Source organism: Lithobates pipiens, unplaced genomic scaffold, assembly GCF_037356315.1.
Source record: "Lithobates pipiens isolate NorthernLeopardFrog02 unplaced genomic scaffold, aLitPip1_a1.2 Scaffold_8, whole genome shotgun sequence".
NCBI classification, from domain to species: Eukaryota; Metazoa; Chordata; class Amphibia; order Anura; family Ranidae; genus Lithobates; species Lithobates pipiens.
Window position 1 is genome coordinate 243,312,725 of NW_027507903.1, and position 18,662 is coordinate 243,331,386.

General features: G+C 44.3%; 1 protein-coding gene across 3 annotated transcripts in view; it reads left to right on the forward strand.

Annotated features, from left to right (window-relative positions):
* BEST3 (bestrophin 3) overlaps window positions 1-18,662 on the forward strand; it is a 116,305-nt gene that overhangs the window by 43,805 nt on the left and 53,838 nt on the right. For all 3 annotated transcript variants that reach the window (XM_077468993.1, XM_077468994.1, XM_077468992.1), the window contains exon 3: window positions 8,951-9,045. In XM_077468993.1, coding sequence (XP_077325119.1) covers window positions 8,951-9,045 — 95 coding nt within the window. The remainder of the gene's footprint in view (window positions 1-8,950; window positions 9,046-18,662) is intronic.

An 18,662-nucleotide genomic window follows, 5' to 3' on the forward strand; every position in this document is an offset into this window, starting at 1 on the left:
ACCATTATATTTTATTTTACAATTATATTTTGTATAGTTTTTTTCACAATTTTTAATGTGAGGGGGTGGCAGTGCAGGGCAGTATGATGGGAGGGGTGGCAGTGGAGGGCAGTATGATGGGGTTGAGGGCAGTATGATGGAAGGGATGGCAGTGGAGGGCAGTATGATGGGAGGGGGTCGCAGTGGAGGGCAATATGATGGGAGGGATGGCAGTGGAGGACAGTATGATGGGAGTGGTGGCATTGAAGGGCAGTACGATAGGGTGGAGAGCAATATGATGGAAGGGGGTGGCAGTGGAAGGCAGTATGATGGGAGGGGTGGCAGTGGAGGGCAGGATGATGGGGTGGAGGGCAGTATGATGGGAGGGGGTAGCAGTGGAGGGAAGTATGATGGGAGGGGTAGCAGTGGACAGTATGATGGGGTGGAGGACAGTATGTTGGGTGGGGGGATAGTTGAGGGCAGTATAATGGGAGGGGTGGTAGTGGAGGGCAGTATGATGGGAGGGTGATAGTGGAGGGTGGTATGATGGGAGGGGGTGTAGTGGAGGACAGTATGATGGGAGGGGTGGTAGTGGTGGGCAGTATGATGGGAGGGGTGGTAGTGGAAGGCAGTATTATGGTAAGGGTGGTAGTGGAGGGCATTATGATGGGAGGGGGGTAGTGGAGGGCAGTATGATAGGGATAGTGTAGGGCAGTATGATGGTAGGGGCTGGTAGTGGTGGGCAGTATGGTGGAGGAGGCAGTGGAGTGCAGTATGATGGGAGGGGTGGTAGTGGAGGGGCCTTTCTCTGTCACTATACATATATACACACGCAGTATCTCACAAACATGAGTACGCCCTCACATTTTTGTAAATATTTTATTATATCTCTTCATGTAACAACACTTGCTATAATGTAAATAATTCAACACACAGCCATTCATTTCTAACAAAAGTGAAAATGTCCAAATTGGGGACAATTAGCCATTTTTCCTCCCCGATGTTGTGTTATGTTATGTTACGTTAGTGTTACAAGGTATCAGATGTGAATGGGGAGCAGGTGTGTTAAAGTTGGTGTTATTGCTCTCACTCTATCATGCTGGTCACTGGAAGTTCAACATGGCACCTCATGGCAAAGAACTCTCTGAGGATCTGAAAAAAAGAATTGTTGCTCTACATAAAGATGGCCTGGGCTATAAGAAGATTGCCAAGACCCTGAAACTGAGCTCCAGCGTGGTGGCCAAGACTATACATCGGTTTAACAGGATAGGTTCCACTCAGAACAGAACAGGCCTCGCTATGGTCGACCAAAGGAGTTGAGTGCATGTGCTCAGCGTCATATCCAGAGGTCGTCTTTGGGAAATAGACATATGAGTGCTACCAGCATTGCTGCATAGGTTGAAGGGGTGGGGGGTCAGTGTCACTTCCTATTTCCTGTTTCACTCACATGCTGCAGTTTCACTTCATTCAAGTTGACATTAATAATGGATATTGGGAGATCTTTGGTGACACACCCCCACCCCGGCCATGTCTGCCCCCCCGTGTGTGCTTTGTTGGGTTGGTTTTTACTCTGCCTCTTCAGCTCCTGAGCCAGAAACTCATTACTGCCGCCTCTGGGTATTCAGCATTTGGTAGTTTGATCCAGCCTTTGATACTACACACGCATCTACCCCTGATGAAACGGGCATGGTCTTGTGAAACACGTTGGGATACTTTTCATGCCTGTGTACTTTGCAATTTACATTTTATATCATGATACGTGTAATTAAATTTTTTTACTATATGTATCATTTCAGTGGCTTGGCTATGATTCATGTTGTTTATGTTTGCATGACAATTTTAATACATTTTGAGACTGCATTTTCTCTGTCAATTGTTAGCTAACCGCATTTACCTCATTTAAAGTCCCGGGCAATTTCCTGTATTTTGATGCATATATTGGGATGGAGGTGGTTTGCGGGTGACATCAAACCTTTTCTTTTTTGTCAAGAGGGTAATGTAGTAATGGAAAAAAATGGTGGCCACACAAAATATTGACACTTTGGTCCCAATTTGGACATTTTCACTTAGGGGTGTACTCACTTTTGTTGCTAGCGGTTTAGACATTAATGGCTGTGTGTTGAGTTATTTTGAGGGGACAGCAAATTTACACTGTTTGCAAGCTGTACACTCACTACTTTACATTGTAGCAAATTTCTGTCAGTTCTTCAGTGTTGTCACATGAAAATATTTACTAAAATATTTACAAAAATGGGAAGGGTGTACTCACTTTTGCGAGATACTGTGTATATATATATATATTGCATTTTATGCATACATTTTGCATTTAGGCTGGGTTCACACTGCAGCGGTTTATGATATTGGATGTGATTCGCACCGCACTGTAGTGCAAATCACATCCGATCTCTGTTCGATGCGAGTTCAGCCATACAGATAGTATGGCTGAATTCGCATCGCATCCGGCCGAAACTCGCACAGGACCCTTTTTTCGGTCCGCAGCAGATACCTTATTTAGCATCTCAGTCATCCCCCTGTTTGACACATGAGTTACTCCATGTGTCAATACTGCATCATACCTAAATAAGGATTTTGGCAATACCGGCTTTCCTTCAGGTGATGTGTAGATGTTATCTTGTGCAACCTTTTGTTTTCTAATATTGTTTCTCCCCAGGGCATGCATTCTGCTGCATATCAGTAAGGACTGTATGATCTATTTCTATGATTTCCTGTTCTGTCATTATTTGATGTGTTTCTTGTGCCGCTATTTTAGCTGCTTTATCTGCCCTTTTATTTCCTTCCGAGATGGGGGTCTGTATGTTTTGTGTGTGCTTGACATTTGCAGATTGCAAGCTCTTTTGGTAACTGTATTGCATCTAGGAGTTCTAGAATGAAGTCCATGTGTAAAATTGGCTTACCACTGGAGGTGACCATCCCCCTGTTTTTCCATTGTTGTGCAAAAACATGTACTGTTGAAAATGCATATTGACTGTCAGTGTGTATGGTTACTGATTTTCCTTTTGATAGTATGCATGCTCTTGTCAGTTCTACAAGTTCTACTACTTGTGCTAAATAATGTTTTGGTAATGGCCTAGCTTCTAAGATTTTATCCTGTGTCACTACTGCATATTGTCAGGTCACCTTGAGGCCAGGTGACAGATGCACACCGTAGGGATTAGGAGTGCACCGCAAGGTTGTGGACCCTATGGCTGACTGCTGCTGACGGAGGTCAAGGTGATAGGAAGGCAGGGCTGCCAGAACACCAAGATGGATCCCACCGGGGATAAAGCGTTAATTTCCTGGGGTGCGGAGTCTAAGAGCCAGCAGGTGTTCACCAGAGCCTCGAGTGGTGAGGATGGACTTGGCTGCAACTGGCTCCAGGTCGCGACCCCCAGGGTCCCCCAGCTCACACCCACAGTAGGCAACAGGAGGATAGGGATGGTGAGGGACAAAGCCAAGGTCGGGGCCACAAGCAGACAGGAATAGTTGGGAACACACCAAAAGGTCAGGATCACAGGCAAACAGGGATGGTTAAGGACACGCCAAAGTCGGTAACGGAATAACAGCAGAGCACACGGCAGGTAACAGGAAGCTAACACACAAAGGTTGATCAGCAGGGCTGGCCTGCAGTGCACAGGTTAATATAGAGTTCTCTGATAGGAACTAGGGTGGAGTCATGCCAGAGGATGGATTATAAAAGCAGTCAGGTGAGGGTCGGCTGGTCTCTAGAAATGAACACATGGAGACAGGTAAGCAGACGAACTCTATTGCATAACCATGACACATATCTAGTTGCATTTGTGCCATCTGGATTTTTCATACTGGAGCCATCAACAAAAAGTGTCATGTTAGGGTTAGATAACGGTACATCTTTCAAATCACTTTGTGGCAGTACCTTTTCAGCGATGGCAGCAGTACAGCCATCAGTAGGAAGTGGTAGTAGTGAGAATAGGTTTAATGTAGTACATCTCTGTATCGTTAAGTGAGGTTGTTTCAAAAGTATTGTCATACAGGAAAGGTGTCGTGCTGGGCTCAAATGTGATATTTCTTGTTGTAAAAGGATAACGGACACTGCATGTGGTACTTTGAGTGTCAGCGGGTCAGATAGCACTATAGATGCTGAGGCCTTAACTGCTTCCACTGCAGCTACCACTGCCTATACACAGGGTGGAACTTCTCTAGTTACACTGTCTAGTTTTGTAGAATAGTAAGCAATCGGCCTCTGACACCCGCCGTGTGACTGTGTAGGTACTGATGTCATGTGACCTTCCCTTGAGTCTACTGTTTGTTCAAAAGGTTTGTCATAGTTTGGTAAGGCTAGTACTGATGAGCTAAAAAGGACTTGTTTTAGGTCAGCAAAGGCTGTCTCTGTTTCCTCACTTCATTTTATAGCGTCCTGTGGGGCCATGGGGGTTCCCATGTATGGCATGGACCAACGGGGTGGTTAGTATTGAATACCCGGGGATCCAAGCTCTACAAAAATTCATCATGCCCAAAAAAGACATAATTGGTTTCTTTGTTTCTGGCTTTGGCACCTGGAGGAGGGCTCGAATTCTTTCCTCATCCAGATGTCCACCTTCTTTTAAAATATTATACCCTAAGTATTTGACCTGCTGTTGCCACAACTGGAGTTTTGGTTATTTACCTTATGCCCTTGGTCATGGAGGAAATACAACAGAGCCATTGTGTCAGTCCTACAAACCTCCTCTGAGCGAGACGCCACTGTTGTCTACATAGAGGTGGAGCTGGCTTCCCCCTGGGGTAACAAATTGAGCCATGTTTGAGGACATTGCCTGTGAAAAGATGGTCGGGGACTCACAATAACCCTGGGGCAACCTGGTGAAGGTAAACCAAAATTGATGGTCGGGGTGCACCGGAATACTAAAGAAGGCATTACTGATATCAATCACAGAAAATAATTCATTTCCCCAGATCTAAATCATTCAATAGTGCAGGGGTGCCCAACCGCCCCATCTTGCTCTGAGATGGCGGGTCAGCAAGCCCAGATCGCGGGTTCCCGACCCACCATCTCCGAGCATCAGCGCAAACAACGGAACCGCCGCTAAAGGAAGCAGAGCCAAAAGTATTGGGGGTCCTGCCTTTACACACACAGAAACGTGACTGGCCTGCACAGAGTCCTGACCTCAACCCGATAGAATACCTTTGGGATGAATTAGATGTCAGTGTACACAGGAGGACAGTTTTAAGTAGAGTTATGGATCTGAGTTTGCCTCTAACCTCATACAGGTATTTAATAATGAAAGGGTTAACTCCAATGCATCCTGAATTCACTCTTTTAGTGTGAGGTGAGCAATATGACTAACAAGTTTGTTTCACAGGCAGAGTACTTCTTCTAGGCATTAGGTAACCCTCTTACGTGCTTAAAGAACAAATCAAAATTTAACAAAAGTGTTGAAGTTATAGAGTGTGACAGAAAAAGCAGCATCGCGGGGGTAAGTGTAATATGTTGTATTGCAAAATATTTTGGACTGAGAAGGTCACGTAAAATATAGGATATTTCATTTGAGACTGTAGTAACTGTTTACTAAAGATAAATTGATATATTCTGAATACAGTATAATTTGAAATGAACAATTGTATAGGTTATACATAAAATTGCTTTAATTAAAATGTATATTTATTAAGTAATATAAAGGGTAACTCCACTTTAGTGAGGAAAAAAATAGCAAATAATGAAAAAATATAGCGTATACAATTGTAATACAAGTCATATTGTTTTTGAATGATATTAAAAAATTACCTTTCCTTTTCAATCTGCAGCTGCTGTAATTTTCTGAAAATGCAATGCAATATGGCTTCCTGGAGTTGTTCTGTACACAGAATGTGTGCAAGCCACTCCGCAGAAACTTAATTTCCTTCTTGTGTGATTGGCTCACCGATTTTCCCAGACTACACTATGATAAGGTTCGCCAGTTCCTAAAAGTCTTGCAGGACAATTTCATGGTTCAGATGGTAGATGCACCAACTAGAAACAAGGCGTTACTAGATCTACTGATTACCAACAATACAGACCTGATCACAGGTCAATTGGCTTCAGTATAAATCACTCAAATAGGAAACACAAGGGGAGCACAAAGACACTGAATTTCAAAAGAGCAAACTTCCCTAAACTACGAAGGTTGCTAGAAGATATAAATTGGGATAAAATCTTAGAAACAAAGAACACAGAGGAGAGATGGGTTTGCTTTACGAGCATATTAAATAAGGGCATTAGCCAGTGCATCCCACTGGGAAATAATTGTAAAAGAGTGAACAAAGGTCCTGGATGGCTTAAATCCAATGTAAAAATGCATATAAAAGCAAAGGAGAAGGCCTTCAAAAAATACAAGGCTGAGGGGTCATCATCAGCATTCAGACTTTACAAAGAATGCAACAAGATATGTAAGGGTGCAATTAGGCTTAGATGGAACATGAAAAACACATAGTGGAGGACAGTGAAAAAAATCCCAAGAAATTCTTTAAGTATATAAACAGTACAAAAGGGAGGACAGACCACATTGGCCCCATAAAGAATGAGAAAGGACATTTGGTTACAAAGCATGGGGAGATGGTGAAGGTATTGAATTTATTCTTCTCCTCATGTCCGCACGGGGGAATCGAGGGGCTTCAGTAACCAAAACTGCAGTGTTTGTCCTCATGCCACAGCACAGGAGGCACCCCCATGGCTAACAGAGGACAGAATTAGAAATAGACTTGGGAAACTTAACATTAATAAATCATCGGGACCAGATGGCTTGCACCCGAGGGTACTTAGGGAACTCAGTCAAGTAATTGCCAGACCATTGTTCCTAATTTTTACTGACAGTCTACTGACTGGAATGGTACCAGCTGATTGGAGAAAAGGCCAATGTAGCACCAATATTTAAAAAGGGCCAAAATACATCCCTGGGAATTACAGACCAGATGGCCTAACATCAATAGTATGCAAGACTTTAGTAATAAAAACAGTATCATTAGCAGTAATCAGCATGGATTCATGAAGAATCATTCTTGCCAAACCAATCTATTAACCTTCTATGAGGAGGTGAGCTGCCATCTAGATAAAGGAAGGCCTGTAGATGTTGTGTATCTGGATTTTGCAAAAGCATTTGACACAGTTCCCCATAAACTTTAAAGTCCGTTGGCATGGACCATAGTGTGAGTACATGGATTGAAACCTGGTTACAAGGGAGAGTTCAGAGGGTGGTGATAAATGGGAAATACTCGGAATGGTCAGGGGTGAGAAGTGGGGTCCCTCAGGGTTCTGATCTGGGACCAATCCTGTTTAATTTGTTCATAAATGACCTGGAGGAGGGGGTAAACAGTTCTATCTCTGTATTTGCGGACAACACTAAGCTAAGCAGGGCAATAACTTCTCTGCAGGATGTAAAAACCTTGCTAGAAGATCTGAATAAATTAATGGGGTGGGCAACTACATGGCAAATTATGTTTAATGTAGAAAAATGTAAAATAATGCATCTGGGTGGTAAAAATATAAATGCAATCTACTCACTAGGGGGTGAACCTCTGGGGGAATCTAGGATGGAAAAGGACCTGGGGTCCTAGTAGATGATAGGCTCAGCAATGGCATGCAATGCCAATCTGCTGCTAACAAAGCAAACAGAATATTGGCGTGCATTAAAAAGGGATTAACTCCTGGGATAAAGCAATAATTCTCCTACTCTACAAGACTTTGGTCCGGCCTCACCTGGAGTATTCTGTCCAGCTCTGGGCACCAGTCCTCTGGAAGGATGTACTGGAAATGGAGCAAGTGCAGAGAAGGGCAACAAAGCTAATAAAGGGTCTGGAGGATATTCGTTATGGGGAAAGGTTGCAAACACTGAACTTATTCTCTCTGGAGAAGAGACACTTGAGAGGGGATATGATTTCTATTTACAAATACCATACTGATGACCCCACAATAGGGATAAAAAATTTTCGCAGAAGGGAGTTTAACAAGACACGTGGCCACTCATCAAAATTAGAAGAAAAGAGGTTTAACCTTAAACTGTGTAGAGGGTTCTTTACTATAAGAGCAGCTAGGATGTGGAATTGCCTTTCACAGGCGGTGGTTTCAGCGGGGGGCATAGATAGTTTAAATAAACTATAAGATAAGCACCTGAATGACCCCAACATACAGGGATATAAAATTTAATACTGACACATAATCACACACATAGGTTGGACTTGATGGACTTGTGTCTTTTTTCAACCTCAACTACTATGTAACTATGTAAGATACAAGTCAGATTTCAGGCATTTCTGGAACAAAAATTTTATTGTTTAGTGAGATACCCCCAATAGGAAATCAGGTCTAAAGGGATGCAGGCCCAGCAGACTTCCCCATTAGTGCTCTGTAGGTGCCACAGCTGCTTGATTATGAATCCACTCCCATTAGATTAATTTTCCCACATGGGCACAGAGAAACACACAGGGATTTCTTCAGAACAAGGCCCCTTTCACGTGGCTTTCCGATCAGGTCCGTCTGTCAGCTTTATGGAGCGGCGGATGTCAGCGGTGACATGTCTGCTGACACCCACTGCTATCCAATCCTGTGCGTAAAATCCACACGGATGGAGACCCTATTTTCCATCCATCTGGTGGATTGGATGGGATCCAATGAAAACGGACAGGCAGGTTGTTTTCATCTGATCTCCCCATAGAGGAGAGTGGGGCTCTGACAGGTCCGTCCCAGCACAGAGAGAAGAGAGGGACCTGTCATCTGCCTGCTCAGCAGGGATCAGCGGATCGATCCACCTCTGAACAAAGCGGAGTCCGTCGGGGGGACCGCCCATGTGAAAGAGCCCTTACAAAAGAAAGGAATCTGAAACAAAGTTTGTTATAAGCCTTGCAAAGTACATAGATCACCCAGAGGGCAATGTTTTTTTTCTCATCAAAAGTAGAGTTACGCTTTAAAGATCAGTTACAAATAATTAGCATTTACTGGTGTACATTGACTTTATTTCTGCTGCAGATTTTTTCTTGTAGGTACTCAAAAACGTTACTTTGAAAAGCTATCGATTTACTGTGACAAATATGCTGAACAAATCCCAGTAACATTTGTTTTAGGTAAGTGACCACCAATGAAAAAACTATACACGGAAGTATTTATCAGTGCAACTGATCCTGACCACAGCAACACTGATGCACATTATGTGTTCTCCACTGAAAAAGCAGTTATGTACACTAAAACTAAAGAGATTCATAGACATGACAGTCAGCAGATCAAACTGCCACATTGTAATTCTTTAGAATTATCATGGCATAAACATATTGGGAGATCAGTCTTGTGTGTATATTTTTTACGCATTGAGCAGATACCCTAGCAATGTGTGTGTCCTCTTTTTTTTATTTTTTTATTTAGGAGAACCAGTAGCAATTGTCTAGGAAAACTCATGTTTGCTGATTGTTCTTCCACCCTAGATCAATCAGCCAAGTGGTGACCACAGAGAATGTAAACTAACAATAGGCATTTCTAGATCTGACCTAATTACTTAAATTGGGCAATGATCAACTGTGAGCAACTTTATTCTCTTAATATCATTCTTTCCTTTTTGTGTTAAGTTGTGTTAGTTGATATTTTTTCTGATCAGTTTGCCAATGTGCAATTACAGGTTCTCATAGAAAAAAAGGCGCATGGTAGCCCTAAATTCTACTTTTTATGCTACTCTTTATTTTGTATTTCTGTGTGTGTGCTTCATTGTTCTAACTTCCTCTGGCTCATTAAACACCTTTGTGCACTTGACAGTCACAATTGCTTTTTTTCTCATTTGGAGCTTAACCTCATAATTAACCAGCAACATTGAATGTTGGTGTGTTATAACCAAATTACTGTAATACAATATCAAGATGGATACCCATCCTTTAATGTTTCCATCAGTTGTTGTCTCAGAAGTAGAAGAAATAATGCATATCGCCCAACTTTTTAAGATGGAAATGTGGGACACCTATCAGCAAAAGAATGTAGGCATAGGACACACCCCCTTAAAGGAGAATTTACAAATGCAGCAATTAGAAACTGGATGAAAGGTTTAGCACTGGAAACACTTTCTGAAAGATAAAAAGTTCATTTTATATACAGCTATATAGATCAGACCAAAATGAGGGACAATTGAGGAGCAAAGAGGCACTTTGTTAAAAATCAGGGACATGGGGGGCGTGGCCGATGATGGAAGGCTGAAGACATACAGCACTGAGCTCTGTGTCTTCCCAACGCTGGCAGATAATTTTTCAGCCCACAAACTCCCACATCCTGCATGTCTTTGGATACCTCTCACCCAGCCTGAGTCTGATGAGATGCAGCAGGGCATTATGCAGCGCTATTTACTCCGCACAGCGCCACTCTAATCACAGAGCCCCAAGGACAAAATGACGACTGGATGGACCACAGGGAAGAGCAAGCCTCCCCCCCATCCCCACAGCAGCCTGTGCAAGTGAGGGCACTGCTGAAGACCCCTCAGGTACACAGTTGGATCCTCTGTAATCTCATCACAGGTCAGACAAAGCCCAAACCATGTCCCAGATGGCAGACCCACCCTATACTGACTCTGAGGGCCCAATAGATCTGAAGCCACTGCCCTTCTCTCCTCCTTTAAAGCCACATTTGAATCCTAGGCAGCTAAAATTGATGCCTTGCTACATGTAGAACTGCAAGCGACAAGTTTCAATCACTGAAAAAGCTGTTTCAGCACTAACCACTACCCAGGCTGACCATGCAGCACATATATCAGTACTGGAATCTGTGTCTAAAGCTCATTTGAATCACATAGGACAGCAGCAACTCTGTAAAGAAGGTGTTGAGAACAGATGTCGCAGAAACAATGTTCGCTTCCAAGAATACCAGAGTCAACATCAGGCACAGATCTGAGACCTATTGTTGTCTCTATCCGCAATCCTGGGAAGGGAGCCAGCATCTCCCATTGAACTTGACCTGGTACACAGAGTGGAGGGAAATGGGGGGGGGGACCAAGGTGGCCACCCTCAAGACGTACTCTGCCAAGTCCACTATTATACCCTGAAAGAAGAAATCATGGGGAAAGCATGGCGGATGGACCCTGTGGACTTTGACGGATCCTCTATCCACATATACCCTGATCTCTCCCGCCACACGTTATACATGCAGAGAGTAGTATGCCCCCTACTGGATCTAATACACCAGGCCGGAGCTTCTTATACCTGGGGGTCATCCCTTTAGCATCAGCGTGACCCAAGTTGACCACAAATTCATCTTGTCAGACCTGGATCAACTGGCCGATTTCTTTCATTTCCTCAAGCAAGATCTAGTTGATGTCCCAAACTGGTTGGACCCTACTGACGACCAGCAGCGGATCCCGGGGCCTGGCCCTCTCTCTCAACGTCACAGACGTCCAAGGTCCAGATCGGCTTCTACCGACTACATGGCCCAATGGCCTACCTCACCTGAGGATTGATTCGATCTTCCCCTATTTGAACTCAGATCCTGCGTTGCCCACTGAAAATTCCATAGGAGGGTTGAGCCTTCTTTCTCTGGCATCTGGCAGGTTTGAATTATGAACTGCTTCATACTTCTCTGCCTCCGGTGGTCATCAGCAACCATACTACTCGATGTACCATAGCATGATCCACAGACCTAGTAACCATAAGGTACCTTTTCCTGCCCTTTGCTAGTACGACTTGTTCAGCTGGGGTTTGGGAAGGTAAGAGGGCATTTAATGATTCACATATCTGGTTATTATACCAGTAAGACGATTGCCTTCCCTTACCATTATCCTATACTCCCTTTTATAGTTTTCTATGTACATCCTTATCATTAATGTGTCTGAGCGTGGGGGCATCTTTTTCTCTCCTTGGATATTCATATGCCTGCTAGGCTCCGCTAGAGGAGAAGAATTTGGCCCTATGCAGTGGTAGGGGTGAAGTCCTTTTGTGATACTTCTAGCCTCGCCTTTATATGAGATGCTTATTTTACTGACTTTTTCTCCTACAGGGTACATATCTGATATATGTATAGGCCCCGCGGATCTGTCCTTGAAATCTACCTGCTCTTCATGAAAACTGGGGGTTGCGTTGCCTTATCTGAGACAGCCCCTGGGTGGTGATAAATATCCAGATACCAAGCTGTTTACTCTAGTGCGCTATTATGATTATTGTAAATGCTATTGTTGTAAATGAGTGCTGGTATTGAGCCGAGCGGCAGTAACCCAGACTCTGTCTTGGATGGAGGCTTACCTGTTCAGCTCGTTCTGGATATTTGACTTTCATGTTTTTTCCTCCTAGGTTAACCACTTAAGCCCCGGACCATTTTGCTGGCTTAAGAGCAGACCACTTTTTTGCAATTCGGCACTGCGTCGCTTTAACTGACAATTGCGCGGTCGTGCGACATGGCTCCCAAACAAAATTGAAGTCCCTTTTTTCCCACAAATAGAGCTTTCTTTTGGTGGTATTTGATCACCTCTGCGGTTTTTATTTTTTGCGCTATAAACAAAAATAGAGCGACAATTTTGAAAAAAACGTTTCCCTCAGTTTAGGCCGATACGTATTCTTCTACATATTTTTGGTAAAAAAAATTGCAATAAGCGATTATTGATTGGTTATAGCGTTTACAAAATAGGGGATAGTTTTATGGCATTTTTATTAATATTTTTTTTTTTTTACTAGTAATGGCGGCGATCAGCGATTTTTATTGTGACTGCGACATTATGGCAGACACATCGGACATTTTTGACACATTTTTGGGACCATTGTCATTTATACAACAATCACTGCTATACAAATGCAGTGATTCCTGTGTAAATGACACTGGCAGTGAAGGGGTTAACCAGTGGGTGGCATCCTAGGGGCGTGTTACTAACTGTTGGGGGCTGGGCTTTCTTTTAGTGAACTCTGATCTCTGCTCCAATCACATGGAGCAGAGATCAGCATCACTTGTTGCTAGGCAGAACTGGGAGATGCTGTTTACAACGGCATCTCCTAGTTCAGCTGCGCCGTGAGATGATCGCGGGTATGCCCACGGCGATCGAGTCCGCGGGACCCGCGACAGGACTCACGGGGGGTCTCGACCGACTCGCAGTGGCAGGGCGGTAAATTTAAAGGGACGTACAGGTACGCCTATTTGCCTGCCTGTGCCATACTGCCGACGTACATCGGCGTGCGCCGGTCGGAAAGTGGTTAAGGTGCTGCCTTTCTGGTATTAAAGGGCTGCTATCCGGGGTATGGATTGTTCTCATACTAATTTGGAAACCCACGTCCCGGATCAGCTACAGGTTATAATTAGATGGCCTGCGCAAGACAGCTTGTTCCTTGCCACCTCTATGTTTGTTGGGTGTGCTATTTACTTATCATATATCTCTGCCATGCTGTCGGGATCACAACTCAGACACTCCCCTTTCGACCTCTCTCCCACATTAGGCCTGGCGCGGTTTGTGCTGGTAACGTGATATTTCAGGTAGCATCTTGCTTTTGCGAGTGCTTTCGTTTTTTCTAGACACTTTTCCCTGAGTGTCTTCTTGCTGATATTACTTTTTTCTTCCTTACCTCTGCATTTCTCCCCTCCTTCTCTGCTCCCTACCCCCCCCCCCCCTTCCTCCGTTCTCCTCTCTCCTCCTCTTTCCCATTTTCTTCTTTCTGTATATTTTATTTAAATACTCCATCATGGCTCTTACGGTGAGTTCCTGCCCCTGGTTAAAGAGGGATTCCACCTAAAAAAAAAAATATTAAAAGCCAGCAGCTATAAATACTACAGCTGCTGACTTTTAATAAATGGACACTCACCTGTCCCGGGTTCCAGCGATGCCGGCAGCCGAGGCCGATCGATCGCTCGGCTCTCGGCTGCTGCCGTCACCATTCTAGGTGAGGGAATCAGGAAGTGAAGCGAATCGGCTTCACTTCCTGGTTCCCTATTGCGCATGCGCGAGTCGCGCAGCGCAATAGGAATTGTCCGCTCTGTCACTGGGACCCGTGTGTGTCCCAGCAGACAGCGCGGCAGGACAGGAAATGACATAGACTCCCACAGGAGTCTATGCCCGGAAGTGGGTGTAAATACCTGTCTTTGACAGGTATCTCCACCCCCCTCCCCCTGTAAGGTGCCAATTGTGACCCCGGAGGGGGGGAGGGTTCCGATCAGTGGAAGTTCCACTTTAGGGTGGAACCCCGCTTTAAGCTTCTGCTCATACAATGTAAATGGACTTAATATTGCTTCTAAACGGGTACAAATCCTCTACCAAATACATAAACATCAGGTTAAAGTGCTTCTATTCCAAGAGACACACTTCCAATCCAGCTTCACCCTTTCCTGCTCCAACAGATACTTCAACAGGTGGATCCACAGTACCCATCCTTCCCAGAAGGCCAGAGGAGTCTCTGGTGCTTTCCATAAATCGCTCCCTATAGAAATACTTGACCAAGTGTCCGATCCAATTTGTGAAATTTTCATTGTGGAGGACTAAATTCACGGTAGCTAACATCTACCTACCACACGTTAATCAAATCTAGATAGACTACTTTGTAATTGACCATAGTTGTCTAGACTGGTCTCCCGAATGTAAATTTGATCCCACGATTTGGTCCGATCACTCTCCCCTCTACCTGACTCTTCAGATTCCCTCCACTCCGGTAAGGGACAGGACGTGGCGCTTAAATGACTCGTTACTTACAAACTCAGATTGTGTAGCACTTGCCACTCCCCTGCCCATACTTTAAAGGTTGTCTTGAGAGGCAGTTTTATTCAAATTGGGGCCCGGTTGAAGAAGGAGTGCTCACCTGCCATAGTGGCAGCAGTTCAAAAACAAAAGAACCTGCAAACCACTCACAAGCGCTCACCTACTTCCTCCTGGAAACTCTCACGGAAGTTTCTTTGGCTTGATCCCAACTCAGGGACATATATGAGCTGTCCGCCCGCTCGTGTGCTGATAAACTTGCCCTACACCAATAAGACAAATGTGGTAGACCACTGGCTCGTTCTTTACATCCTAAAACGCTGTCTACATTTACAGTGGTGTGAAAAAGTGTTTGCCCCCTTCCTCATTTCCTGTTCCTTTGCATGTTTGTCACACTTAAGTGTTTCGGAACATCAAACCAATTTAAACAATAGTCAAGGACAACACAAGTAAACACAAAATGCAATTTGTAAATGAAGGTGTTTATTATTAAAGGTGAAAAAAAATCCAAACCATCATGGCCTTGTGTGAAAAAGTGATTGCCCCCCTTGTTAAAACATACTATAACTGTGGTTGTCCACACCTGAGTTCAATTTCTATAGCCACACCCAGGCCTGATTATTGCCACACCTGTTCACAATCAAGGCATCACTTAAATAGGAGCTGCTTGACACAGTAAGGTCCACCAGAAGATCCTTAAATGCTACACATCATGCCGAGACCCAAAGAAATTCAGGAACAATTGAGAAAGAAAGTAATTGAGATCTATCAGTCTGGAAAGGGTTATAAAGCCATTTCCAAAGCTTTGGGAATCGAGCGAACCACAGTGAGAGCCATTATCCACAAATGGCGAAGACATGGAACAGTGGTGAACCTTCCCAGGAGTGGCCGGCCGCCCAAAATTACCCCAAGAGCGCAGCGACGACTCATCCAAGAGGTCGCAAAAGACCCCACAACAACGTCCAAGGAACTGCAGGCCTCACTTCCCTCAGTTAAGGTCAGCGTTCATGCCTCCACCATCAGGAAAAGACTGGGCAAAAATGGTCTGCATGGCAGAGTTCCAAGGAGAAAACCACTGCTGAGCAAAAAGAACATCAAAGCTCGTCTCAATTTCTCCACAACACATCTTGATGATCCCCAAGACTTTTGGGACAACATTCTGTGGACCGATGAGACAAAAGTGGAACTCTTTGGAAGGTGTGTGTCCAAGTATATCTGGCGTAGAAGGAACACTGCATTTCATAAAAAGAACATTATACCAACAGTAAAATATGGTGGTGGTAGTGTGATGGTCTGGGGCTGTTTTGCTGCTTCAGGACCTGGAAGACTTGCCGTGATAAAAGGAACTATGAATTCTGCTGTCTACCAAGAGATCCTGAAGGAGAATGTCCGACCATCTGTTCGTGTACTCAAGCTGAAACGAACTTGGGTTCTGCAGCAGGACAATGATCCTAAACACACCAGCAAGTCCACCACCGAATGGCTGAAGAAAAACAAAATGAAGACTTCGGAGTGGCCTAGCCAAAGTCCTGACCTGAATACTATTGAGATGTTGTGGTATGACCTTAAAAAGGCCGTTCATGCTCGAAAACCCTCTAATGTAACTGAATTAGGACAATTCTGCAAAGATGAGTGGGCCAAAATTCCTCCAGGACGCTGTAAAAGCCCCATTGCACGTTATCGCAAACGCTTGGTTGCAGTTGTTGCTGCTAAGGGTGGCCCAACCAGTTATTAGGTTTAGGGGGCAATCACTTTTTCACACAGGGCCATGATGGTTTGGATTTTTTTTCACCTTTAATAATAAACACCTTCATTTACAAATTGAATTTTGTGTTTACTTGTGTTGTCCTTGACTATTGTTTAAATTGGTTTGATGTTCCGAAACACTTAAGTGTGACAAACATGCAAAGGAACAGGAAATGAGGAAGGGGGCAAACACTTTTTCACACCACTGTATATCCCACACCCGGGACAAGTTTGGTAACTCTGTTTCCCCACCCTCCCAGATGGCTCAGACATTTACAGATTTTTACCAATCTCTATATAATATCCCTGCCACTGCATCCCCCAGACCCCCTCCTGAGTCAGAAGAGAGTAAGGCATCCTATGTTACAAAGACAGTATTACCTACTCTAGATATGGATACTGTCACAGAGCTTGAAGAGCCCATCACCACGGACAAAGTCACTAGAGCCATAGCTGCCACACCACCTGGCAAATGTCCGGGCCCAGATGGCTTGACCCGTAAATTTGAGAATTTCTTTGGTTACCTTCTTAACCAAAGTGTTTAATTCCTTTTCAGAAGGCTCTGTATTCCCCCCACAAACACTAGAAGCTCATATCTCTCTCATCTCAAAGCCAGACAAAGACCTAACTTTGTGTGCAAATTATAGGCCTTTTTCCCTGATAGGAGTTGACCTATAGGTGTTTGCCAAGGTGTTGGCTAATAGACTGCAGCCCCTATTACCCAGTTTAATCCACTTAGACCAGTTTGGGTTTGTGAATGGGTGAAAGGCCAGAGATTATACCCTGAAAACTCTTCTACTAACTGACTACGCTCGGTCACCGAAAATCCCTCTTTGTCTCTTGACAGTCGACGCTGAGGAAGCATTCGACCGAGTGGACTGGCAATTTCTTAGCCCTTGTACACACGGTCGGACATTCCGATGGAAAACGTCCGATCGGACCGTGTTGTCGGATAATCCGGCCATGTGTGGGCTTCATCTGACTTTTTCCATCAGAATGTTCGCCCAACAACGTTTGAGAGCTGGATATAAAAATTTCCGACAACATGATCCGGTCGGACATTGTCCGATCGTTTGTAGAGAATTCCGATTGGACAAAGTGCCACGCATGCTCAGATCAAATTCCTAGACCAAAGCTATTGCCTACTAGCCTGAACGTAATCCCGTCGTAACGAAATAACATCACCACGTTCCGAACGATCGGATTTTCCAACAACTTTGTCCGACCGTGTGTATGCAACACCTGTTTCAGACAAAATCCATCGGAAAAAATCAGACGGATTTTGTGTACGGGGGCTTAGACTGTCCTTGCAGCAAATAGGACTGGGTCCCCAAATGTTATCTAGGATAATGTCCCTCTATTCCTCTCCGTCTGCCAGAATCCAAATAAATGGTTCATTATCCCCCCGTTCCATATCCATAATGGGACACAACAAGGTTACCCTTTTGTATCCCCTCCTCTATGCCCTCAGTATGGAACACTTAGCTGTTGCACTGCGAAAAAACCCTAACATCACAGGTATTACGACCCTGTACATACTAAACTTGCTCTCTTCGCAGATGACCTGCTTTTGTTCATGACCCAGCCCCAGCTGTCTCTGCCCTCCATAATGCAGGAGTTTATGGACTTTGGGGCCATGAGCAACTTAACCACAGTAAGTCAGAAATCCTCACTATCTGTTTGTCAGGGGCAGCTGTACAACAACTTTCATGCTCATTCTCTTTTAAGACTGGCTCCATCTCTAGCCGATACTTAGGAATACAAATCCCAACAGACGCATTCCCGGCTCTTTTCACTGAACTTCACTCCCCTCCTTCTCAAAACTCAGTCAGATTTGATGTCCTACATAACCAAATGGCTTTCTTGGTTAGGGAGGATTAGTGCATTGAAAATGGATGCCCTCCCCCGTTATCTGTACTTTTTTCAAACGATCCCCATCTACATACCGACCTTGTACTTTAGGAAGCTTTCCCGGTTGTTCTCCATTTTTATTTGGGGAGCAGCTCATCTGCCTGTCTCTTCCAAGCGTTTTTCTTTACCACTAAGCAGCTGTACTCACACGTATGGTGGACTGGTTCCACCATACCGCATCCACACTATGGGTCCAAATAAAAGGTTATTTAAATCCGGGTAAGCTTTGTGCTTTACTGTGGACAATTTGTCGTAAAAGCCTGTCTCCTTTGACAGATCTCACTCGTCAGACACTTAAATTCTGGGACCGCTTGACTTTAAAAGGCATCATGTCTAAACAATTGGGCCCTATGACTCAATTCTTTGGGACCTCTGCTTTTCTACCAGCCATGAGAA